Source organism: Jaculus jaculus, chromosome 6 (assembly GCF_020740685.1).
Source record: "Jaculus jaculus isolate mJacJac1 chromosome 6, mJacJac1.mat.Y.cur, whole genome shotgun sequence".
In the NCBI taxonomy this organism is placed as follows: domain Eukaryota; kingdom Metazoa; phylum Chordata; class Mammalia; order Rodentia; family Dipodidae; genus Jaculus; species Jaculus jaculus.
Window position 1 is genome coordinate 39,113,951 of NC_059107.1, and position 25,359 is coordinate 39,139,309.

The following is a 25,359-nucleotide window of genomic DNA, read 5'->3' on the forward strand; positions in this document are numbered from 1 at the left end:
CCATGGTCATGGGGGGGGGCAGTTCTAGAGGTGCTTCAAAATGCACTCCATGACTATCCTGGGGAAGGGCACAGGCAGTGGCCACTGTCTACTGTTCCAAGATTAAATGCTTTTCCAGGGCCTGTACTCCCTAGAAGTATTAAATTCGCACGATGTGCACAGAAGGGTCCAGGAAGAAAAAGGACAGGCGCTCAGAACTCCAGAAAACCAAGGAATCTCAGGTGTGTGGCTCCTCCCTGTGGAAACAGCTCCGGACTGGCGGGATGCCTGCAGGCACAGGGCCGGGTCTCAGAGCACTTCCTTCATCACTGCATTTCAGTCTTGGAGAGACCCACAGGGGAGGTACCGCTATCATTTCCACAGTACAGATGCCAGTCAGTCCCACCAGCTTAGGCCAACTGCACACTGCTGCAGGGAAGGCTGTAAGCATCTCATCACCACTGAGCACGAACCCCAGGTGCTGGAGCTGGCTGTGCTCCTTGTCCCAACTGCCCCCCACCCCCGGATCTGCCTTGAATTCTCTGCTCCAGAGAGACTGTGCCTTGTCACGTAACCCAGGAACTCTGCTGGGAGCCAGGAGCTGAGCCTGCAACAACATCCTGGGTCGTGGAGGCAGGCCACTGAGATACAGAGTGGGATAGGTGCAGAAGACCCTGTCGGAGCCCGTTTCTGCATCTGTGAAGTGGGTTGTTCGTCTCTGTTTTTCCAGGGAGGAGTAGAGGCTGGTGGTAAAATGCCCGGTCCTCAGCCCCTTCTCTCTTCTACTGGGGTAGACTGAAAGCCAAGCTGTGTCCCATCAGCCCAGGCACTGACCACTGCCTCAGGAAGGGCTCTGGGGCCTGGGATGGCCACCCTCCCAGTGGGCAGAGGAGGGCAGAGTTAGCTGGGGAATGGGAGTGCCTGTGCACATGTGGGAGCTCACTGGGTGCTGGGACATGCTGGGAGCCTACCGCCGCTGGGGCCTCTGGGGTACCTCCCAACGCCCAGATGACCAAACAGACCCAGACAGAGAGAATGTCTATGTGGGAGCATATTCATTTCTAGCCAAGCTGGGCAGGGCATCAGCCTCCCTTACCTGAGTCAGGTGCAGGGTGGGGTCTTCTCCTACAAGTGGCCTCTGGGGCGCCTCTGCTCCCCTGGAACAGGGCTTTTTTATGCCCTCCCTTAGCCTGGGCAGAGGCCAGTGCGGGTCATAAACCCTGAGCCCCTGCTTAATCCACTGAAGCCCGAGTCAGCGCCAGTGGACACGTGACCTGCTGCCCCAGGACCTGTTTGGCAGGAGCAGCAGCCGGTGGGGGCAGGGAGGGGAGGGGACAGAAGGGCTGCACCTGCCCTGGGGGTGCCTCTGGTCACTCACCCTTGCAGGGCCCTGTGGCTTAGAGCACGTGTGACCAGCTCCTGGGCCCCAGGGAGAGGTAGGAACACAGGCTAGGGACATTGTGGCTGGAAGAATGACACACTCCTCCACTCAACAGTGCTGGGACACCACACATGGGAACATGTGTCTGTGGGGTGGGGAACAACCTTACTTTATGGCAGATGCAAAAACCTATTCCAAATGAAGTTAATTCCGGCTGTGAAAAGCGAACGATGGGTGGGTCTAACAGGCAAAGTGTCAAAGAAAGTGGGTTTTGGGTAGCTGAATGAAGAACTCTGTGGCCACAGGGTTCCTCTTAAGCCCCCATCACAGTAGGAAAGGGGGACAGAGAAAGACTGGTTTTCAATGGATACAACTGAGGAAGGGTTAGAGCCAGAACTACCCAAATCTCACAAATTAAGGAGAAAATAAAGACAAACACAGCGAAAGACTTGAACCTAAAGGCGCTCCACTGAGGAGAAGATGTGAACGACCAATAAACAAGCAAGACACGTGCCCTAAAATGCCCTCAATCCCAATCATGGAGGTGCAGACAAACTTGGTAGGGAGAAGCCATCCCACACCCACCAGGTGAATGCAAAATCACAAAGCCTGCCATGCAAATGTGGGAGCAAAACAGAGTGGGTGTGACAGCAACCAGTGCTGTTGGGGAGTGGGGCAAGAGCATAGGCTGTCAATCACAGGAGACTTGGGTAGTATCTGGACTAGGGACCCAGTCACTTAAAGGGACCAGCGAGCCTTGCTGCCGTCACTGTGAGCAAAGGAAGCCAGAGCCGGGCACGCACGTGCCGACAGGCTCTCGTAAGGAAAGCAGTCGTGCTGCGAAGGGCTGTGCGGCAAGAACCTGGGCAAGAAGACAAGGGCCAGACATGGGGTGGGCGGGGGAAGGGGCTGAGAATCCCGGGAGCATGGGTGCAGTACACAAGTCTGCACGTGAGTAGATTCACTCACTTCTTATTTTTCTTTTCGCTGTGCATGGACATCTTTTCATGCTTCTGTGCGACTGGTCATATTTTACATTCCAACCAGAAAAGAACGTGTGATGGGAACAGGGACAGACATGGCCTTGAGCTGCGGCTGCAGACACCTGGCAGTGGTAGGAACCATCCTGCGCCCTCTTCTTTTCAAACAAGAACTGAGGTTCAGAGACATGAAGGAACTCCCTCAAAGTTGCACAGAAAGTTAGAAGCCAGCAAGGTCAAGGCTAGAATCTGGGTCTTACAAAGCCCAGACCAACTTTCCTGTCCACTTTCTTCTGAGGATGCCCTTCAGTTGCAAAAGGCACTTAATACCCATCGGAGGACACCAGTTATTTGCAGCCCCTGCCACTCGGAAATTCTTGTCTGCATTGGTATAGGCATTCATCATGGGTCCCAGGGCTGGGGACATAGCTCAGAGGTCAAGTGCTTGCCTAGCAGGCAAATGGCCCTCATTTAGTTCAACCTTGGCGCTGCATGACAAAAACCAGCTAGAATAAACACCTCCAGAGGACAGGGCTTCGCTCTCTTCAAATGCAGCTCCAAAAGCAACGCCTGCCCCATGGCTGAACACCATAAGTGCGTGGGAAGAGTCTACATTTCTCTTAGGGCCAGACATCTTCCTATGAAAGAGGAAATGAGAAACACCCATGTGTCAAGTTATAGAATCACAGGAGGTCAGGACCATTCTCTTTCCTCTATAAAGAGTAGAATACAAGCTAGGTGTGATGGCGGGGGCCTGTAATCCCAGCACGTGGGAGGCTGAGGCAGGAGGATTTCTATGAGTTAAGAGACCAATCAAGTGGCCTTGATTGACACAGCGAGTCTCAGTCCAACTACAAAGCAAGACCCGGTCTTCAGAAAGTAAAAAACAAGACACTGAGTGATGGTTCCATGTTTGAAGGCACTTGCTTATAAAGCCTGCTGGCCAGGATTCAACTCCCCAGCCACCCATGGTAAAGCTGGACCCAAAAAGTGATGCAAGCGTTTGGCATTCTGTGTGCAGTGGTAAGAGGCTCTGCTGCACACACACACACAGACACACACACACACCCTTTCATGGGTGCCAGCTATGATTCCCAACCATTCTCTTTCTCTCCCAGCCTTCTGTCTTTCATGGTGAAGTGCGAGATGTTTTGGCTATGCTCAGAGGGAAAGGGGCTTGCCCAGAGGAATGAGGGGGACAGCTGCTTTCCCTAGAGTTGCCATAAAGTGTTCAATTTACTTCCGTAGGCCCCTTGGCTAGGCCCAAAGTGCTGTCCCAAATCTGAAAATGCATCTGGTTAAGCCACATGTGGAGTCCCCCACAGCCTTACGCCAATGCCTGGCTGTAGAAAAACACCCTGGCATTCAGCATTCCTGCCAAGCAGAACCATCATCCACATAGCCTCCCATCAGGGGCGTCACTAATTAAAAGACGCAAAGTTCACACAGGACAACTCATTGGTGCTGGGTGTCCTAGCACTTACACAGCCCCGAAGGGCGAAAGCTCACCCACATACAGGAATCCCCTATCCCTGCCCCATACGGGAACATCTGGTGAGGAAAGTACTTTCTAAAGAGGGCGTTTCTTTGCTGGGCTCAGCTCCTCTGAGTATGAGAAAGATTTGTATTAGCACCAGGACCTCCCTTCCACCACCACTGTGCATGCCCTCTGGAGCTCAGCTTTGAGGAGGACACACTACTGCTGATGGGGCTCCCATCTACAGAAGCAGCATGTGAGCTCAGCAGTCCTCAGGCAACCTTCATCAACACACCCAGAATGTAGGGCCCTGGCTGTGCCTCAAATGCACCCTGCCCCGGGGATGCTTCCTGAGGGAGTTGGGGCCCACAGATAAAATGTTGGGGTTTTGGGAGCAATCCACTAACTGAAAGGACCATGAGATGGCTGGTGGAAGGGGATGGGCTCAACATCCTTTCTGCCTTGCCCGTGAGGTGACATCACTGTATCCCCCCACACACACCCAGAGGTAGGATCTCTCTAGAGTCCAGGTTGACCCGGAATTCACTATGGAGTCTCAGGCTGGCCTTGAACTCACAGTGATCCTCCTACCTCTGCCTCTGTAGGGCTGGGATTAAAGGTGTGTGCCATCACGCCCAGTGACATCACTATTTTAAGATGACCGTTTGCACAACTCTCCTGTGAGTTAATGGACGGGCCTGAAGTTTTGCAGGATAATACAAGTGGGGATCCACGGCCAGCCAGGCCAGGTGTGGAGAAGGTGCTGAAGAAGTGCGTGCTAGGTTTCGAGCGCATGAGTCAGGGTCAGACAGTCACAGTTCTTCCAAGAGCCACTACTGCTGCCTGCCATTCCCAGCGGGTACTTGCTGTGGCAACCTAGGCTTGAGGTCTGGGATACCAGGGTCTAAAGTCACTGCTCCCTTCCACAGTGATGGCAGTGCCCTGGGGAAGACCCAGCAGCTGTGACAGAAGTGACAGGTAAGTGTGAGGAAGAACAAATGGTTTCAAGTCGCAGGGGTGAAGACAAGGAGCCAAGACAGGGCCCTGGGGCTGGGCCCAAAGATGCTGCCCCGAAACAGGATGGCGTCACACATATGCCACACCACACCAGAGCACATGGAGCGCTTCCTGGCTAGGGGTGCCTGGGGAATTACATACCCCTCACTAGAGCCAGAACCCTGGTACAGCAGTCAGCTCTCCAGCTGTGGCCCTGACACTCCTTTCTGGGCACTGGGGAAGGGGCCTGTCCTGGGATGCCAGGCAGGGCATGGCACGCTGACTGGAGCAGTGGCCTGGTCAGAGCAGTGGCTGCCACGTGCCCTTAAAGTAGCCTGAGATCAATGGCAACTCCAGTCATGAGACCCAAGATCACTTAATGTTTGCAAGCTAGAGGACCCAGAGGTCCCTGCAGAGGGGAAAGCAGGTTCCCTCTCTTGGCCCTCCACCACAAGGATCTCTGTGGTAGCCCAGCCCTATGGAGCAGCCAGTCTCCAGCCAGCAGCTGCCCAAGGATGACTGGGGTGTTACAATGCTCGGGACTAGCCCTGAATATGCCGTGTGACCTTGGACATGTCCCTGCCTCACTCTGGACTCAGTCTCATGGACTCTCCAGCAGTGATACTTAGTGGCTGGGTTGTGGGCCCTTTGGCACTCAGAGCCACCTCTTAGCTTCTTTTCCAGCCTTGGGGATGGCAGTGGGTGGTGGTGGGGTGTCTGGGGCTGTTTCTTAACGATGGGCAAGATTGGTTCCAAAGCCTAGCTGTGTGAGCAGCTAAGCATCATGCAAGGGGCAGAATGGTGCCGTGCCTGTGTCACCTCCGGAGCTGGGGGGCAGGTCTGCACTGGCCAGTGTGAACACTCTGTCAGGTGGACACTGGTCATGAAGTAGTACGGTGGCTCAGCCAAGTGCATATAACCAATGCTTTTTCTGGTCACCACCAAAGTGAACAACACACACAAAACTGAACGGGCAGAGGCCACTGCTGTCCTTGGGAGCCTCATCCAGTGGACACGCCAGGGGGAGGGGAACACCCATTGTCATCTTTCTGCTCAGTCTGCTCCAGAGACAGATCAGCTGTGACAGTTGACAGCCTGGCAATGTAGAGTGACAACTGCCCGGAAGCAACACGAATGGGGTTTTCCCAGGGACTCCTGGAGTGCCCGTCTTGCTCACCCCTACTGCCCCAGACCTGCCATGCACAGTCCGCACCACTAGACTCTCACGCACCCGGGTGGCAAGAAAGGAAGGGGGCATTCTTCCAGGGCCTCTCATTCCTGCCAGCGTCTGCTCCATATGTCAGTGGGCCCAGAGGTCCCACGATGTCCCTCCTTGAAGCCTTGTCCCTTGAGCTGGGCTCTCCTGAGGGGTCTGACAAGCACCCCCTCCCCAGACTGTAGCAAGAGGAGGGATGCCTGGGGTTACCTAGGGGATCGGAATCATAGCTGATTTCGGACCCAGTTCCTCTGGCCTGGGCCCCTGAGCTCAACCTAAACTCTCACCCCTCCCCGGGCATGTCCAGCAGGCTGGAGCAAATTCCTGACATGCTTCAACCTCCCGCCCGCCCGCAGGCAAGCTCCCGACCGGGAAGCGCAGGCAGGATTGTGCGGCCCGGGCCCAGGGTGGGGGAGGGGGAGCAGGGGCGCCCGGCGACCCCTGGACTCCGCTCACGCTCGCGCTCGCGCTCTGGGAGGCATTGCCTCCGCAGTGCCGCGGCGGGAGCGCCCTGCCCCCCTCCTGCAGCCTCGGATGCGCGGTCCGCAGAGCCGCGGGGGCCGCTCGTCCCGGGCAGCCGCACCGCAGAGCCCAGCTCCAAGGGCCGGCATCGGTGCCCTGGGCCCCGACAGCCCCGCAACCCGCGCGCCCCGGGCCGGGGCGGCCGCGGTACGGCTTCCGAGCCCGGAAGCGCGGGGTCCCCGAGGTCCGTAGAGGAGGACCCCACTCCGCGAGGGGCCTCTCTCCGCGCCCGCCCTGGGCCCCGCCGCCGCTCCTACCTCTGAGTTCCCCGCAGCCGCCGAGCGCGCGCCGTCCCCGCGCCGGGCGCAGCCCCAGCGTGTCGGTCCGGCAGGGCGTGGGGCCCGGGGGCGCTCGGGAGCCGGAGCCCGTCCCCGACCCCGACCCGGCGCCCCCGCCCCGCGGCCTCCCCTAGCGCAAGTCCCGGTGCCGACGCGCCGCGCGCGGGCCGTGACCTTGGCGAGGGGCCTCTCCGCGCCTGGCCTCAGTTTCCCTTTTCCGAAGGTGTGTGTGTGTGTGTGTGTGTGTGTGTGTGTGTGCACGCGCGCGCGCGCGTGTGTGTGCTGGGGGGCGGGGAGGACGGGTGCCGCCCCAAGCCGCCGACGTCACCCGAGCCTGGGCTAACGGAGGGCGCTCGGGTCCGCGGGGCCGCTGCAGCGGATAGGCGAGGTGGCGGGGTACGCAGAATGCGGGCTCGGTGTCCTGGGCACTGGGCCTCCCAGCATTGCTTCGCGCACCTCTAGATCCCCAAATAAACACCTAGCAAATGCAGCCTCGGGCCATGTCCGCTGACCCTTGTAAAGAAAACTGCAGCCCCCGCCCCCGCGACCGGTGCCCCTCCTCCCGCGCACCTCTCCAGCTTGTTCAGGAAAAGACAGGTCAGAGAAGGTAAGTCACTAGCCCAGAGCCACACAGCTTGCCACAATCACTCGGATCCACAGACACCTCGCGCCTCTGGGACCCGCGTTACACAGTCGGGCAAGGGGAGGGCGGGGGAATCTGAGCCTGGCCACTGCACCCCTCATTCTGCGGTGGAAGCTGACTCAATGTATGCCGGGGTTTGGCTTTAGTAAGCTAGTAACTGTCACTGAAAATGGACAGGCGCAGTCTGAAAGGGGGACCCAACGAGTGGGGAAGAAGTGGCCTAGTTAGGGAGCTGAGCTTGAAAGGGGCAGGTACCAGAGAGGTGCGTGCGCAGGGATGTGCCGAAGGGGAAGGCAAGGATGGAATGTGCGTCGCCGGCTGCGCAGTACAGCGAAGACGTGTGTCCGGGTCCCTAGAGCTCCAGAACCCAAAGAAGGCGATGTCCTTCCCAGGCAGCGACTACCTGACCCCTCCCCACCCGCCCCCTGCCGCACCTGGTGCAGCTAGGGCGCCGAGAACCTGCGCTACGTTCTGGCAGCGCCCTCTGGTGCCCAAAAGCGTCCAGACACGAGGCTGGAGAAACGGGGCTGCTGCGGTCGTGCCTAGAGGAAGCTGGGAGAGTGATGTAATGAGGGAGCAGATGGGACTCTACTGGCCGGTCCATATTAAGCCGTGTGACCTTGGTCAACACGCTTCCCCTTTCTGGGCATTTATTTGTTAATTACTTCTTTATTAGACAGGATCTCACTCTATAATCTAGGCTTGCGTGGAACTCACTATGTAACACAGGCTATCCTCAAACTCATGGTGATCCTCCTGCCTCAGCCTCCAGAGTTCTGGGATTACAGGTATGAGCTACCACGTTCATCCCTCTTCACTCCCGCGCCATTGATTGAGCTCCTGCGATCCCTAGAATACCACCGGCACTGTGACAGACACAACAGAGCAGTCAAGCAAGTAGGACTTGCCTACCTGTGACAGGTGTAAACCCATGCTGGGCCAGTTGGCCCACACCTGTAATCCTAGAACTTGGGAGGCAGAGGATTTTTAGTTCTTTTTTTTTTTTTTGAGACCCTGACTCAAAAGAGAATCAAATAAAAGAAGGAGACCCCAGACACCTCTCCAGTACTCATAGCAGCGAGACAGTAGTGTTCCTTGAGGGGACAGGCTTGCAGGGCAAGGAGTGAATCCCATCCTCCCTCACCCCTCAAAACAGAATCACTATTACACCATGGTGGGTTGCTGAAGGCTTCATCTTTAAGATCTATGGATTAATTTTATAATTTATACTTTTTTTAAAGCAGCATTTAAAGGAAGATAAGATGCACGTAGTTTTAGTAACTGCAAGGGAAAACTACCCTGGACAGAAGCCAGAGCCTTTTTGTTACATGCAAGGTATCATCAGTCTCCGGGTAGGAAGGCATTCAATGGAAGAGAGATGAGCAAGGGCTGTGGAAGCTGTGTGACCTTGCCAGGGCTGTCATCTCTCTGAGCCTCCTTTCCAAGGCAGAGTCGGCTGAGATGGCCCTGTGAGGCTTGGTGTAGATGTTTCATTTCCAGAAGCCAAGAAGGTGAATGTTGATGTCTTGAACCATATAAAGTCAGACTATGTAAACAGACTTGGAATGCCATGAGCAAGGTAAAAGACACGTGTGCACTGGGAACAATCTCTGTAGCAGACATGACAAGTTAATGAGAAAAGTGAGTTCCCTCACCATAGAGAGCTTTTCCAATCGATGGATGACTAACCCATTAGAAAATAGCAAAGGACAGGGACAGGCATTAAGGAAATGGCTTGTAATTAAATGCACATTAAAGAAATACAATCAAAATACAATTTGCTTACCTTTTTAAAAAATCTACCAAATTGGCAAATAGTAACACATTTAACACTTTGGCTGCTGAAAGTGGGGGGGGGCGCAGGGGCAACAGGTGGGCTGGGGTGTGGCTTGTCGAGAGTGAGATGCCTACAGCCCTGGCTTTGATCCTTGTCATCACAGAATGAACAAACAAAAAAAAAAAACCCACACTTTTGGAGCTCAGTGGTTAAAAGTACTTGCTCTGCAACCCTGCTAATGCGAGTTCAATCCCCAGCACCCATGTAAAGCCAGATGCAAAGTGGCATGCACGTCTGTCATCCCAACATGCCTACAGGAATGGGAGGTGGAGCCAAGAGAATCCTAAAGCTTGAAGGGCCAGCTAGACTGGTTCACATAGCAGCACATGATAAGACCACGTCTCAAACAAGTAGGAAGAGACAAGCACCCCAAGGTTGTCTTCTGACCTCCACATGGTGTACACAAGCACACGCACACACACATGATAAAAGTAACTCTATTGAGTGAGGCACAAGGGGATAATGACCTTCTAGGAAAGTGATCTGCAAAAATCACCACAGCATGCTGATGTAAGAGTGAAGGACAAGGACACTCGCTGTGCGTAAGAATGACCAAAGAGCAAAGAGACCAAGTCACTGCTTCTTGCGGCTTTGTCCTTAGGGACAGATCCCCAGGAGGAATTCAAAGAACAAGAACACTGCACAGCAGGGCCCTTTTTGTTCCACACTGATGTGAGGCACCAGAGCAATATCCTCTGCACTTACAGTGGGACCTTCTACTTTGTTTTCATTGGTCTTTGTTTTTGTTTTTTTGTTTGTGGTTGGGTCTCACTCTAGCCCAGGCTGACCTGGAATTTTGGGGTGGCCTTGAACTCGCAGTAATCCTCCCGATTGCTGAGCCTAGAGGGGTGCACCCCACACCTGGTTTGAACTTCTACTTCATTTGCTTTCCGTATTAAATGACTTTTTAAAAAGCCAACAAGAGCTCTTACTCTTGTTTAGAGAATCAGTTTTATTTCACAGATAGCAGTGAAAATGGAGGACAAGATCCATCAATAAGACAAGAAGATAGCAGACTACCTACCATGAGACTAGCTACTTCTACCACAACTTCTTGGGATTAGGGGAAACTGCAGAGGAAGCGGTGACATGAATACAACTCTTACTGCTAGCCTGACAACCAGCTCCAGAGTGATGGTGACAGACACAGTGATCAATCAAAGCAGAAATCCAGAGGCTACAACGAACATAACACTAAATCATACTGTCAATAGGCTTATCGTGGCTCAGGAAACATTGTGGAAGGGGCAGAAAGATTATAAGAGCCACAGAGTGGGAAGGAATATGCTGAGGTGTAGTCCTTCTGCTACCCCACAGGGACTGACTGAGGCCTTCATGATTCCACAGTGAATACCATAACCTCACTGAGGAGGGCCCCCAAAGAGCATGCCATTCGTGTGTGTGTGTGTGTGTGTGTGTGTATGAAATCAATACCAAAAAAAGCCAACAGAAGTGGCTCAGCAGCTAATGATGCTTTCTTGCAAAGTTTGATGGCATGGGCTCAATTCCCCCATATCCATGTAAAGACAGATGCAAAAAATGGCACGTGCATCTGGAGTTTGTTTACAGTGGCAAGAGGCCCTAACACATCCATTCTTTCTCTCTGTCTCCTTGCAAGGAGATAATGAATAATAAAAAATTTAAAAAGAAAAGCCAACAAGGTTGGCTATCTGGACACAGGCTTTGGGCTAATAAGATTTCCTCATTTACATGTCTTTGTCTTTTAAAAGTCAAGTATAGACAGACCCCTACCTATGATGGCTGGGTTTACATTTGACTCACTTTTACAATGGCATGCAAATGACACACAATGAGAAGAGACTGTATTTTGAGATGTGAGTTAGGATCTTCTACTGTGCTATGGAGATGTAGTCTGATGTCTTCAGAGATGCTGGATAGCACCAGTGGGCTGCAGTTCCCATTCAACTAGGCCAGCAAAGCTCTACTGAACAGACATTGCTAATCCATGATGGCCTCTTGACTGCATGTAGCAAATGGAATTTCAACCTGTGACAATTTTGGTTTTCACCTTATATATCTTTTGAAGGCTTGGTCTCCAGTGTGGCACTATTGGGAGGTAATGGAAGCACTGGGGGCAGGGCCTATTGGTAGGAAGTTAGGCCATGGGGATATTCCTTTGAAGGTGGTATTGGGACCTCAGCTCTTCCTCTTTTCTTTCTCACCCTTGGTAATGAGGCAAACAATTTCCCCCCTACTTTGTGTTTCTCCTGTAATATGCTACTTCACTGCAGCCCCAAAAGCAATGGGGCTGAGTGACCACAGATGGAAACCTTCATAACTGTGAGCCCAAACAAACCTTTCCTCTTGATACCTTGTTTATTCATCTCAGCGATTTGTTACAGTAAGGGAAGACTGACTCATATACCTATGGTGAGTGGTTGAATCTTTCTTTGTAAGGGAGGTAAATATCTGATAGACCCTTGAAGGTACAGCCTCTGACCAGGATGCACTAGGAATGGTGCCCTGAGAAGGGTAAGGAGAGTTGGGAAGAGACAGGAGAGCCAGACTTTCTACTGAAACATTCCACTTAAGTACATTTCAATAATGTTTTGTACTATATGCTTACATTGAGGGTTTTTTTTTGGGGGGGGGGGTAGTGTTTCACTTTAGCCCAGGCTGACCTGGAATTGACTATGAAGTCTCAGGATGGCCTTGAACTCACAGTGATCCTCCCACCTCTGCCTCCCAAGTGTTGGGATTAAAGCCATGCGCCACCACGCCCAGCGAAATAAAAATAATTTTTAAAAACTTGTTTGAAAGATATAATTTCTGAGCTAGAGAGATTGTTCAGTGGTTAAATGTACTTACTTACAAAGCCTGCAGACCCAGGTTTGATTTCCCCAATACCTATGTAAAGTCAGATGTATAAAGTTACCCTTGCATCTGGAGTTTGTTTATAGTGTGCAGATTGCCTGGTACTCCTCTTTTACTGTCTCCTTCTTCTTACAAATATATTTTTTTAAAAAAATAGTAATTTCTGATGCTGGATGGGGAGTTGGGAAACCTGGTATCTAGGGCCTGCTCTGACATAGGCTTGGAATGATCTCCCCATGTGACCTCAGGAGGGAAGGTGTCCTTTCTGAGCCTTATGGTATCCTTCACCAAGTGAACAGAAAGCACAAGATAAGGCAAGCACCCATCTGACACCTTGCTGCCCTAGCACCTTCTCAAATGAGAAGCTGTCCAGGTGCAGTAGCACCTGTTGGGGAGATGGGGACTCCCCAATCTTGGACTTAAAGGAAAAGAATCAATGAGTCTGAGATCCCTCCAGGTTCACTGATGACTGGTGGCTGTTTCTTTCATTCCCACACCCTGCCTGGAAACTTTTGGTTCATGTTTCCTGCCTGTGTTACCCTGGCAACAGCCTGTCATCTGTCTGGGTTGGAGGTCAGTTCCATGGCATGGGACAGATGGCACAGCACTGGGTAGCATGTGGAGCTGAGATGTCTTGGGGGCAGAGCCTCATGTTGAGAAGTAAAACCACTCATGCAGAGAATAGACTGGGCCCCCGTTCCTGCCCTGCCCACTTTACACATGGAGGAACCCAGGAGACAGGTATGCATGAGACCACAAAACACTGTCCACTTTCAAGTATTAGCACAGCCTCCACCAGTGCAGGAAGTGTGGCAGAAGCCCTCCATCCCCTGTCTCTAGCTAACTCCAGCCATCAGCCAATAAGCCCATGCCAGCCTACTGCCGATCAAATCAAGGACACTTCAAGCGGACAGTTGTATGTTGCAGCCTCAGTTTATCCTTCTAACACTTCTTTCTACCCATTATTGTCCCTTATTCAGAGCATTTTTCCAAAATAGTTTTAATCATGTCCCTTTCCTGTAGCTCCCTATGCCCTTGGGATAGTGAAGAGGCTCCTGGGCCAGCAGAACTGGCTTCTGCCTCCCTCCAGCTCTGTCTACAGCAGCTTCTCCCAAAGTCCCACTACACTTGGGACCTCTGAGTGCTTGCTATGCCATTCCGTGGTGTATCTACATATTCCTTGCTTTGCTTTTCTCTGTATTCAATCAACAAGGGAAAACACAATTTAAAAAACTAAAAGTGGCCGGGCGTGGTGGCGCATGCCTTTAATCCCAGCACTTGGGAGGCAGAGGTAGGAGGATCGCCGTGAGTTTGAGGCCACCCTGAGACTCCATAGTGAATTCCAGGTCAGCCTGGGCTAGAGTGAAACCTTACCTCGAAAAACCAAAAAAAAAAAAAAAAAAAACTAAAAGTGTCTGGCTCAGTGGATAAAGCACTTCCTGCTTAAACCCGAGTGCCTGAATTCATAGCCCCAGACCCCACGCTAAAATGAGGAGCTATGACGCTTCTCTAATCCCGGCATGCTGACCATGCTGACAGCAAGACAGGAAGCAGAGACAGAAGAATTTCCTGGAAGCTTGGAAGCTCAAGGATGAGAGAGACAGAGGGCTGGAGAGATTGCTTAGTGGTTAAGGTGCTTGCCTGCAAAGCCTAAGGACCCATGTTTCACTCTCCAGATCCCCTGTAAGCCAGATGCACAAAGTGATACAAGCTCACGAGGTGGCACACATGTCTAGAGTTTGACTGCAGTGGCTGGAGGCCCTGGCATGCCAATTCTCTCCCTCTCTCTCAAAATACAAAGTAGGGCTGGGAAGATGGTTTAGCTATTAAAAAAAACCTTCTGAGGACCGCAGAGATGGCTTAGCAATAAGGTACTTGCTTGCAATGTCTAACGACCCAAGTTCTATTCCCCAATACCCACATAAAGTCAGATGCACAAAGTGGCACATGCGTCTGGAGTTTGTTTGCAGTGGTTGGAGGCTCTGGTGTGCCCATTCTCTCTCTGTTGGGCTTGATGGCACATGCCTTTAATCCCAGCATGCAAGAGGCCAAGGCAAGAGTATTGCCATGAGTTCAAGGCTAGCCTGAGCCTACATAGTAAATTCCAGGTCAGCCTGGGCTAGAGTGAGCTCCTACCTCAAAAGCCACCTCAAACAAAAGAAACTGTGGAGAGAATGACAGAATGTCATCAACTGTAGGCAATGCTTGCAAAGCGTGTATGTGGAACCACTGTGTGGGGCTGCATTCAGAGTATAAAAGAACTTTTGGCTTAATGCGACAGTATGGTTAAAAACAGACTATGAGGTTTGAACAGACATTTCACCCTGGAGACACAAGGACTTAGCGCATGAAAAGACACTCAGCATCATTAGTCATCAAGGACATGAAAATCAAAGCCACAAAAGACGCCCCATCATAACCACGAGGATGAGGACCCTGGAGTCACCAGCGGACAGTAGAAATGCTGGAGAGCATGTGGAGGAACGGGACCACTTTGGAGAACAGCTTGTTTGTTTCCTAGTGTGACCTAGCACTGTGTTTCCTAGGTAGACAACCAGGAGAAAAGGAAAGCCTATTTGCTCTACAAGCATGTTGGCAAATAGTCAAGCAGTGTCATCTGTAACTGCCCTAAGTAGAAACAACCAAACAACCAAGTATACATATTTAAGTGACCAGACAAGTTAACAATCTGACTGTACAATAAAATATTGTAGAGCAACAACATGCATGAGCCTTGAAAACCCCCATTCAGTGAGAGAGGCCAGACACGAAAGGCCACATATCATGTCTCTGTTAATATAACATGCTGCTCTGAAGGTGACGACAGAGACAAAAGGATTAGGGGCAAGTGTGGGACAAGAGAGGGAGAGGAGTGAGCGTGAGGTTCTTTACAGTGGGATAGTAATTATTAATATAAAACTGTGATGATAGTTGCACAGTATCATAAATTCACTAACAATCACTGAGTTATACACTTATAATGAGTAAATTTCAAAGCATGTTAATCACCCCTCAATGCAATGAAAGATCTAAAGAACCTGATTGGGACAGTGGACAAAATCTAAACATAAATGGTTAATTTCCTGAACTTGACTCTTGGACCGCCGTGATGTTAGAGAAGGTCCTGGTTCTTAGGCAAAAGGCTGGAGTACGGGCTGGAGAGATGGCTTAGCGGTTAAGCACTTGCCTGTGAAGCCTAAGGACCCCGGTTCGAGGCTCGGTTCCCCAGGTCCCACGTTAGCCAGATGCACAAGGGGGCGCACGCATCTGGAGTTCGTTTGCAGAGGCTGGAAGCCCTGGCGCGCCCATTCTCTCTCTCTCCCTTTATCTGTCTTTCTCTCTGTGTCTGTCGCTCTCAAATAAATAAATAAATAATTTTTTTAAAAAAAAGGCTGGAGTACTAGTTAGAAAAGTCAACACATTGAATGATTGTGGTGACCTCACAAATAGTTTTGAGAAAGAAAAAAAAAAAGGTAAGAGAGAGCAAAATTTGGTGAAATATTACTAATGATGAATTTGGGTAAAAGGACACAGGGGAAAATGTATCTTTTTCAGTTTATTCTTGGAGCTCTTGCTTGAGATGAAAATTATTGGGCAGGGGTAGGGCTCAGAGGTAGGCCACTTGCCGAGAAGCATATGAGGCCCTGGGCTCTATCCCCAGCACTAACAATTTTTTGGTCAGTTGAAAAGGTTGAAGTTAATTATTTCAAAAATAATTCTTACCACACTTACAAAAATTCACCTACAAAAGTACTGTGTAGAATTTAACTAAAACCAGACACCCCTGCTGATTCAGTTATGAGTAGAGCTCTTTGGTGGGGACAACACTGGCTCATCATTCATCTCACGGACCCCAGAGAAGTCACTGCCAGAAAAGGGCAGTGTGAGTTTTTAATGGAGTGCCTGCTGTGTGAAAGGGAACTCGGTCATGAAACGCATGCGTGCGCGCACCCCCACATCCTGGCTTTCTGTAGCAAGGGAAGAGGATGTGGGCATGCTGTGACTGCACCCTGCCCTAGCCCCTCACCAGCCCCAGCATCCCGGATGCTAGTAACTTCAGTCTGAATCTATCTCGGCCCCACTGCCCTAGATTACAAGGAAGTCAAATTCTGCCAAATGTCCATGGCTGTTCAATTCTAGTGTTTACAAACTGGGGAGGCCCCTGCTGTGGTTTGCATAAGGCTTATCCTCCACTTCCCCTGCCAAGGTTCATGTGATAGAAGCTTGGCCCCCAATGAAACTGCATTAAGACTTGATTGTGGGAGCTGGGGAGATGGCTTAGCAGTTAAGGCACTTGTCTGCAAAGTCAAAGGACCTAGGTTCAATTCCCCAGGTCCCATGTAAAGCCAGGTGCACAAGGTGGTGCATGCATGTGGAATGCATTTGCCGTGGCTAGAGGCCCTGGCATGCCCATTCTCTCTGTCTCAAGTCAAAAAATAAAAAATTTTAGAAATATTTGATTGTGGCTGAGCATGATGGCACACCCTTTTAATTCCAGCACTCAGAAGGTGGAGGTAGGTGGATTGCCATGAGTACAAGGCTAGCTTGGGCTACAGAGTGGGCTCCAGGTCAGCCTGGGCTAGACTGAGACACTACTTAAAATTAAAATGTGGGCTGGAGAAATGGCTTAGTGGTTAAGGGCCCAGGTGTGATTCCCTAGGACCCACATAAGCCAGATGCACAAGGGGCACATGCATCTGGAGTTCATTTGCAGTGACTGGACACCCTGGCATGCCCATTCTCTATCTGTCTCTCTGATTGCAAATAAATAAATAAAATTAAAAAAAACTAGAACAAGTAAATAAATCAAAGAAAAAAATTTTTTTTAAAAAAAAGTAAGATTTGCTTGTGGGGGCACTGCCCCAAGAAGAAAGTAATGTTCTCATGGGACTGTTGGTTCTTGGGAAAGCCAGTGTCATAAAGGGAGGCTGGGTGGCCTTTAGCCCCTCCCAGTGTGTGGCTGCTTCCTTTTCAACCTGTGTGGACAACCACAGCCCTCGCACAATGACAGTTGGGTTTTCTACTTCTAGAATTCTTAGCCAAATTAAGTCCTTTTCTCAAATAAGTGCATCTATTTACAAAGTACTTTACTTCAGCTATTTAGTTTCAGTGACACAAAACAGAGAGGGTGCATATGTGGGGACCACCTTCTGACTAGCAACGTGCACAGCAGTGACTACAGAAGCAGGAAAGAGGGGTGGCTGGGTCAGGTAGGTGGTGATGGGCTGTGGGATAGGGTGCAGTATCAAAGGGTTCCCCTCGAACCCATGCCAAACCAGCCACAGCACTGGCCATGTGCAGATGCCACGGGGCCTTCATTCTACCAAAGAGTTACCATTCCTCCTGTGCTTCTCAAAGACTCTAGCTCCTAGAGGATTTTTGGGGGATTCCCAGGCTAGGAACCCTGAATTATTTCAGGGGATCCTGCATCCCATATGTACACCCAACATTGTGGCAGACCAAACACACATGGTTTCACATGCTAACATCTTTCAAGCCCAAACACATGCTGCGGTGACAATCATCACCCACTCCAGCATCCTAAAGTGGGTCCTTCTCAGTTTGTCATGGATACTAAGCTCCCCTCCCCCCCCCCGCTGAAAAAGCCTGGGTTTGTTTCACCACAGGTGGAAAGGGATCCACAGGGAAGATTGCCCTCCAGGAGAAGTGGGAAGCTGGGGCCTGAGGCATGGCTCTGGAGCCTGAGGCATCTGGGGACCTGACTGCCTAGGACTGATGGAAGAGAGCCATCGCTGAGTGCCCAGCCTGCTCCTAGCAGACCCAGAGCCCCACTAGGCAGTGCTGGACCGAGATGGTCACTTCAGAGGTTCAAGCGGCAGGCACAGGTCTACGTGGTGATAAAGCTGGGGCCAGGGCTGACATTTAGGCTTAGGCTTCCTCCTGACCCTCTCTTTCTCAGACTATAAAGTTTTTAATCAGTTTGATTTTAACTAACTAAAATTTAAATTGCTTCCTATGGCTATAGCTCATGGAAAGCCTCACAATAGAGAGAAAAGACCTGAAGGTGATTGGCTGCTTGAATACAGCTCCAATTCCCCCAGGGGTCTCCTCCCACAGAGGCCTGGCCTGGCTCTGGGATTTGAATACTTCACTGGGTGTGCCATGCTTCTGTCCCTAGCAGCACATGCAGAACCAGCCTCTGGGCTTGGGGTGATTTGATGGTAATTTCACCAGGGTAATTTCTGGCTTTGGCGAGACACAAGGGCCCAGCAAAATTTTAATGACTGCCACACTATGATTGAAAATGCTGGCTATGAGTCCTCCCACTTGGTACACCCCTCAGCGACAGGACTGGTCTCCTCCTGCCACCCAGAGGCAGAGTTGTTTCCTGTCGCATTGGCCAGGTGACTTCCTTTGACTAATAGAATGTAGCAGAAGAGCCTGCGGTGCCAGTTGCATGGTTGGGCCTGAGGGTCATGGTGGCTCCGCTGCCCTCATGCTGCCACGTACAGAAGGTAGGGACTGTGTGCCCTTGGAAGGCCACATGGAGAGAAGACCAAAGGGACTAACTACCACACAAGGAGGATCATCTGCCACGGTGGGCCATGTGGCAGTTGACAAGGAAAAGAGTCCCAGAGCTCCTAGACTTTAGTTGCAAGGCCACAGGACAAGAGAAGCATTGGTCAAACCGCCACCACCACTGCCACCTGCCACCACCACCACCAAACTGCTCCACACTCTGAAGATATGCTGAAATCCTGGACACAAGCCCAGGTGGGGGGCTGGGATGCAGCTCAAGTGGTAGAGCCCTTGCTGAGCATGCACAGGGCCTTAGTTCCATCCCTAATACACAATAAATGCCTCAAAAAAGTCGGGGCAGGGGAGGAGGACCACTAGGATGCCTTGCCACCTGGCGCATACCCTCCCTCACACAAAAGCAACACTTCCCACTATGGACTGCCCTGTCGCCCCAAGGCTTCCCAGCCCCTACCTGTAACATCCACACCCGATCAGTAGCCATTGTGGGTTCCAGGTTCTTCACACTCATAAACAGGGTTCCCAGCTACAGTCTGACAGACAGTTTCCACCTGTTTCCTCTAACTGTTGCTGGCATTCTGGGATTGTGTCCCAGGACTCAGCCACTTCCTTTTCCGGTAAGTATCTATATTGGCTCCATAAGCCTTTTTACTTCAGAAATCTCTTGGTCTCCTTTCCAAGCTGGGCCCGGCAGAATGGCTCCCGCTAAGAAGTGTGGCGAGAAGAAGGACCGCTGTGTCATCAACGAGGTGGTGACCCGAGAGTACGCCATCAACATTCACAAGCACATCCATGGGGTGGGCTTCAAGAAGCGGGCTCCTTGGGCCCTCAAAGAGATCCGGAAGTTTGCCATGAAGGAGATGGGGACTCCAGATGTGCACATTGATACCAGGCTCAACAAAGCCATCTGGGCCAAGGGAATAAGGAATGTCCCATATCGTATCCGTGTACAGTTGTCCAGGAAATGAAATGAGGATGAAGACTCACCAAATAAGCTTTATACTTTGGTGACCTATATCCCTGTTACCACATTCAAAAATCTACAGACTGTCAACGTGGATGAGAACTAACTTCTTGAGTGTAAAAATAAAGTTATAAAAGTTAAAAAAAAAAAATCTCTTGGTCTCAAGAGTTTTGGCATGATAAGGTACCCAAGGCTCCCACTGACTACCAACATCACTTGGCGAACATGGAGAACTGGCAGATCCTTCAGTCCACACATCCCACATTATAGACCATTGCTGACTTAAAAGTGACATTGCATGGCTTTCTGAATTCCTGCACAGTCCAACTGGTGGCCCATGCCAAAGCCTCCCCTGCAGAACCAAGACCCTGGATCATTTCCTGTGTCCAGGGAGGACAAGGGAAGTCAGAGCAGAGACTTCATACAGGCCAGAGGAAGCCAGGGGAAGATGCTCAAGTGTGTTCTGGGTGGGCTCTGGCTGACACAAGGACGAGTTTCTCATGAGCAGCAGCCTAATGGTCCAACCTCTCACAACATCTTTGTAGGGTAAATGACAAAGCCCTGTTCCTATTGAGCATCTTTCTCCCTCTCATAGATGAGAAAGCAGACAGAAGGGTGGAGAGACACTAACCACAGTCACTCTTGCAATGATTTGTCCTCCTCTGGATCTGAACGTTTTTATCTCCCCTGCAAGGGATGAGCACTCCTCCACCACCAAGTCCCCAAGTCTCATCTCATCTCATCTCATCTCATCTCATCTCATCTCATCTCATCTCCTCTCCTCTCCTCTCCTCTCTTACCTCTTCTCTATCTTCTCCTCCCCTCCCCTCCCCTCCCCTCCCCTTCCTGCTCCTTTCCTCTCCGCCATTCCAAGTCAGAGCTGTGTACACAAGGGGAGGTTGGCAGAGGCTGCATGAGAATAGTGTGGGGATCATGTGGCCTTGTGTAGACCAGAGCCATGACACACTGTGCTTATGGGGATGCGAGCCTCTAGGAAGGGAGCAGGAGAGCTGCTAGTAAACATCCCACCTACAGCAGACATGTATCACCCAGACAGACCAGGTAGGAACCACTCTGGAAGCTGGCCCCACACCATTCTGACCATATAGATGACTGAGGGGTGGGTGCGGCTACCAGCTGTAAGACCAGCTGCAGTCTGGGAGGAGGGTGGACTTGCCTTCCACTGAGGATTGGAATACAAGAGTCTCTTTATACACTATCCCATGCTCAAAACCGCCCTCCAGACCTGTGTCCCAATTCTGATGCTACCACTTCTCAGCTGGCAAAAAATCTGTCAAAATCACTTGGCTGCCTCAATTTCCCCAGCTGCAAGATAAGGGCAAAACCAGGCCTTGTAGTATAAGCCTATGATCCTCAGTTTGGTAGGCTGAGGCAGGTGGATCACAAATTCAAGGCCAGTCTGGGTAACTTAGTGAGACTCTATCTCAAGATCAGAAGTAAAAAAAAAAAAAAAAAAAAAAAAAAAAAAAAAAAAGAGGACTAGGGATGTAGCTCTGTGGTAGAATGCTGGCCTATGATGCATAATGCTCTAGGTTCAATCCCTAGTAGTAACAAAATTAATAATAATAGGGCTTGAGAGATGGCCCAGTGCTTAAGGCACTTGCCTGCGAAGCCTAAGGACACATGTTCAACTTTCTAGGTCCCACAAAAGCCAGATGCACAAGGTTATACAAGCACAAAAGGTGTCACAGGCCCTCAAGGTGACACACATGTTTGGAGTTTGGTTACAGTGGCTAGAGGCCCTGGCATGCCAATATTCCCTCCCTCTCTCCCTGTCTCTCTCTCTCTCTCTCTCTCTCTCTCTCTTGCTCTTTTGCATAAAAAGGCCAGTCTTTTGGGTTTACCTCAAAAAAATTAGTAATATAATAATGTCTGAACTCTTGCTCATGAGAATTTTCTGTGAAACTTCAATGAGGCAGCTTTTATTTTTAGCCTGAAACTTGCAGCAATCCTTTTGCCTCAGCCTCCCAAGTACTGGGATTATAGGGTGAACCATCATACCTGGTCTTCAGTGAAGTTAAGGGTTGGGACAGAGCTCGATACATATTGGGCACTCAAAACAACTCCATGTTATGCTGAGGTGGCAGTGCATGCCCCCATCCTCCCAGCCGCTCAGGAGATAGAGGAGGGACTTGAACCCAGGATATAAACGAGATAGAAGAAGAAAAGACAAAAGCCAAGCCTGTAATCCCAGTACTCAGGAGGCTAAGACAGGAGGAGTGCCGCAAGTTTTTGGTCATGTGGCTCAGTGGTTGAGTGCTTGGCCACCATGCACAAAGCCCTGGATTCTATCTCAAGCACAATAAGTGAGCAAGCAAACAAACAAATTAAATAAATAAATAAAAACCAAAACTCAACTCCCCATTCCTGTCATGGCTGCTTGTAGGTCTCATGTCCCTGACTCCCACTTCTTCCTAGTGGCCCAGCAGGCCGTGCTCACAATGGCTCCTCATGTCTGATGGACCCTGCTTGCAGATGAAGGACTGTCTGAAGCTGCAGCTGAGCTCAGATGTCTCTTCCCCTACCTCAATCACTTTGGCCCATGGCCCCTTGGCATGCTCAGCTTGTTTTCAATACCCGTTTCATCCTCCACATTCACAGAGCCCCAAATCCCACAGAAGAATGGTTAGGTGACTGGGTGACTTCTCTAGGCCTGGCTTCTCACAGTGCATCTCTGAGGGAGCCAGCTGAGAGCAGACCCTGCAGATTATGAACCCAGCCAGGCCTGTCCAGTGGAGGAGCAAGCTGAGGACCTCCTCAAGTCCCATCAGGGAAGGACAGTACAGGGACACATCCCCAAAATGTTCTTATGCCCTCCCCACCCAGCCTCCCCTCTGATGACCACTGGGTAAAGCTGTTTAAGGGATTTCCCCTCATCTGCAAGCTGAGTGTGTCCCCAGCTGGCAGAAAAACAGGACCCCTTTGGGTATATAGGTCCATCACCACCTTGGGGAGGGCATTTTCAAAGTGCCACAGCCAGCATCTCCTTACTGTCAGAAGTCAGCCTCATGGCATCTAAAGAGGGATTGCCGGATGCATTTAGGGAAAAATGTCTTTGGGATTTTGTTTGTTTGTTTGTTTTTGACATAAACAGACTGCATTCCCAACACAAACTCATTTTAAGATCTAGTTACAAAGTCTTTTATGACCAGGTCTGAACATGTCCAGCAGACCTTGGGCACCAAGAAGTCCCAGTTGGACGTGTGAAGGGTCTGGCAGCACGTGACACATGCAGGCATTCCACAACAGCCATTGTTATTACTGGGCTATGGTGTCTCCAGGAGGCCAGAGCCCCAGCAAGGTGCAGCGACCTCCCCTGGGCCCATGGAAGCGTAGGGTTGGGTAACTTCTGGGGTTGGGGCTTGACGTCATGCATATGCATTCTCAGGAGTTCTGAATGTGGAGCTGAACCCCAATGCCTCTCTGGAGTTTGACCTTCCATCCTCCCATTATCCTTAGTTTGGGGCTCTAGGGCCCACCTGAACTGGTGGCTGGTACTTCCACATTGCCATACCTCTGCTGTCACCACAGCTTGGAGGTGGGCCTCTGCTGGTTCTGCTTCCAGCCACGCTTGGGGAATAAGTGAACATTCTCCAATAGCAGCCCTGGCGCCTGTGCCCAGACAGATGCCCCTGGAAGGGTGAGGCTGGAAGCCTTCATACCCACTTTCTGTACTTGGAACCAGAATTTCTGACTGGTCTCCCATCCTGTGACCACCTCCATCCTAGCTTCAGGTCTCCAGCAAGTCATTCACCACCATAGAGCCTCATCTTGTTTTCTGCACAGCAATGTTGGAAGCTACCTCGCTCAGTAATCTGTTCTGCAGTTTCTTGTTGGCCTGAGGGAGGGAGGGGACTAGGCATCACTCACTGCTTTGGGCAATACCTAGCACACAGTGAACACTCGGCAGATATAAGGTGCATGGATTATTAACCACAGAGCTCTTGTGGCCCAGTTCCCAGGGCAGAAAAGGTAGTGGTGGGGAGAAGATGTTCAAGCGTCCAGCCCAAGACAGGCTGAGAAGTCCATGTGGGTCAGCATCAGGTGACCCTCACCTGTGCCTGGATGGTTAAACTATTTTCCAGATAAGACTACTGAGGCCCAGAGACATGAAATAACAAATCCAAGGCCACCCAGCTTGTTGAGAATAGAGTGGAGTCTGCTGTCTAGATTTCTAGGATCTATAGCTATTTCTGCTCCAAGATGTGGAATTTGTGATCTTTCAAGTCCACCACCAAACCAAATGGTTGATGGCCCAGGCACTAGACCAGGGTCTTTCCAAAGACATTTTAACCTGGCTGCTCTGGGAAGTTATTTCAGATCCATTTTGCAAATGTCCAATTGAGGCCCAGAGTGGCTCAGTGACTTACTTGAGGTCACGAGGGGAGAGGCAGCAGCCCATTTGGCCTGGAAACACCAGACCTCCCCTTGTAGTGACAGTAAAATTTAGACACACTAAACCCCACTGCCTCAGTTCCCCGACCCTGTGCCTGGAAGCTCTAATGGGAGGAGGCCCCTCACCTGGGCCTCTAGGTTGAAAGGGGAAGTGAGGAGTGGTTGTTTCCCCATCTCACCCAGGCCCTGCCCCAGCCTTGAGCCAGGTGGGCTGGGCGTGCTCCCTAGAACCACTTCCCTCCAGAAACTCCCACGCACAGTAACATGGCAGCTGCAATCCTCAACCAGGTGTCCTCCTCTGAAGCACAAAAATCACTCTCCATACAGTATGTATCTCTATAGACACTGCTAATTAGATTTAAAAAAATGTATCCACTTAAGGAGAAGACAGTGAAGCTGGCAGACCTGGGGACAAAGGGCTTGGGTTCTTCCTCTCTACCGAAGAGCCCAGCGTCACCCTAGCCAGGGCTCCAGCAATCGACTCCGGCATCCTGGGCATCCTGGCACACCCACATCCACACGCTGGGAGGCAGTGTAGAGACAGTGACGTGCTGGCACCCAGCAGGCTCTTGGCTTTCTGGGGTTTGGGCCCCACTGTCTTCCTTTTTTGGCCTGAGTCTTAGTCTTCAGGTCTCCTTACCCCCAGACCCATGCTACCGAAGACAGACGACTGTTCTCCAAACATACCACGGTGAGGTAGCCTGGTTCTACCCTTGCTCCATCCCTGCTTCTGCCAGACCTGCCTCCCATGTCACCTCCTCCTGTGCCAGGGTGGCTGAAACTCTCTGCTGGAGGGCCCTGTATGCCCCATCACAGGATCTCCAAGCCAGTTCCACCTCTAGTAAGTGACCCAGGCACTCTGGCACACCCACACAACACTGAGAGGCAGTGTAGAGAAATATAGTCCCCGGCACCGTGAAGGGTCTCCGGCGTTTACCTCTGGCTTCCCAGGCCGGGCTGCAGCCCTACGCACAGCTGTCTTCTTGTTCTGTCTCCTACAAACTTTGCCTCATTGTCAGCTAAGAAAGGAACTTGCAGACTGGCTAAGGAGTAGACACATTTCATACTTCACCTCCACTTCACCGTGGGCATACAACAGGGCTGAATAAGAGTACCTGGGGACACACAGCTGAGCCAGCTTCTCAGCGGCTCAGGTGACCATGGTCATCTAATAACGTTTAAAGACAGTTCAAACTGACATCCTACCGTATCGCGAGGGAGGCTAATCCCAGCCATTCATTGAGCTGGCACCACTGGGGCATGCCTGACATCATGTTGTTTAACCTTGACTTTGGAGACGTTACGTACTTCCCAGAGGAGGAAGGCAGGGCTCTGAG

At 51.1% G+C, this 25,359-nt stretch overlaps 2 protein-coding genes across 8 annotated transcripts in view; one reads left to right on the forward strand and one right to left on the reverse strand.

The window, feature by feature from the left end:
- Iqsec1 (IQ motif and Sec7 domain ArfGEF 1) overlaps positions 1-25,359 on the reverse strand; it is a 336,067-nt gene that overhangs the window by 64,414 nt on the left and 246,294 nt on the right. The window contains exon 1 of one of the 7 annotated variants that reach the window (XM_045153622.1): positions 6,809-6,852. The exons of the other annotated variants lie outside the window; for them this stretch is intronic. The gene's annotated coding sequence lies outside the window, so the exon portion shown is untranslated. Of the gene's footprint in view, positions 1-6,808; positions 6,853-25,359 lie in introns of those variants that run through there. 7 annotated transcript variants of the gene reach the window in all.
- On the forward strand, positions 19,324-19,742 carry LOC101598355 (60S ribosomal protein L31-like). Its single transcript, XM_045153623.1, has one exon. It carries the CDS (start codon positions 19,338-19,340, stop codon positions 19,608-19,610), a length of 273 nt encoding a protein of 90 aa, XP_045009558.1. The 5' UTR covers positions 19,324-19,337; the 3' UTR covers positions 19,611-19,742.

What these genes read in the sequence shown, in the direction of transcription:
- LOC101598355 (XM_045153623.1), top strand. Translation starts at nt 19,338, where the DNA reads ATGGCTCCCGCTAAGAAGTGTGGCGAGAAGAAGGACCGCTGTGTCATC.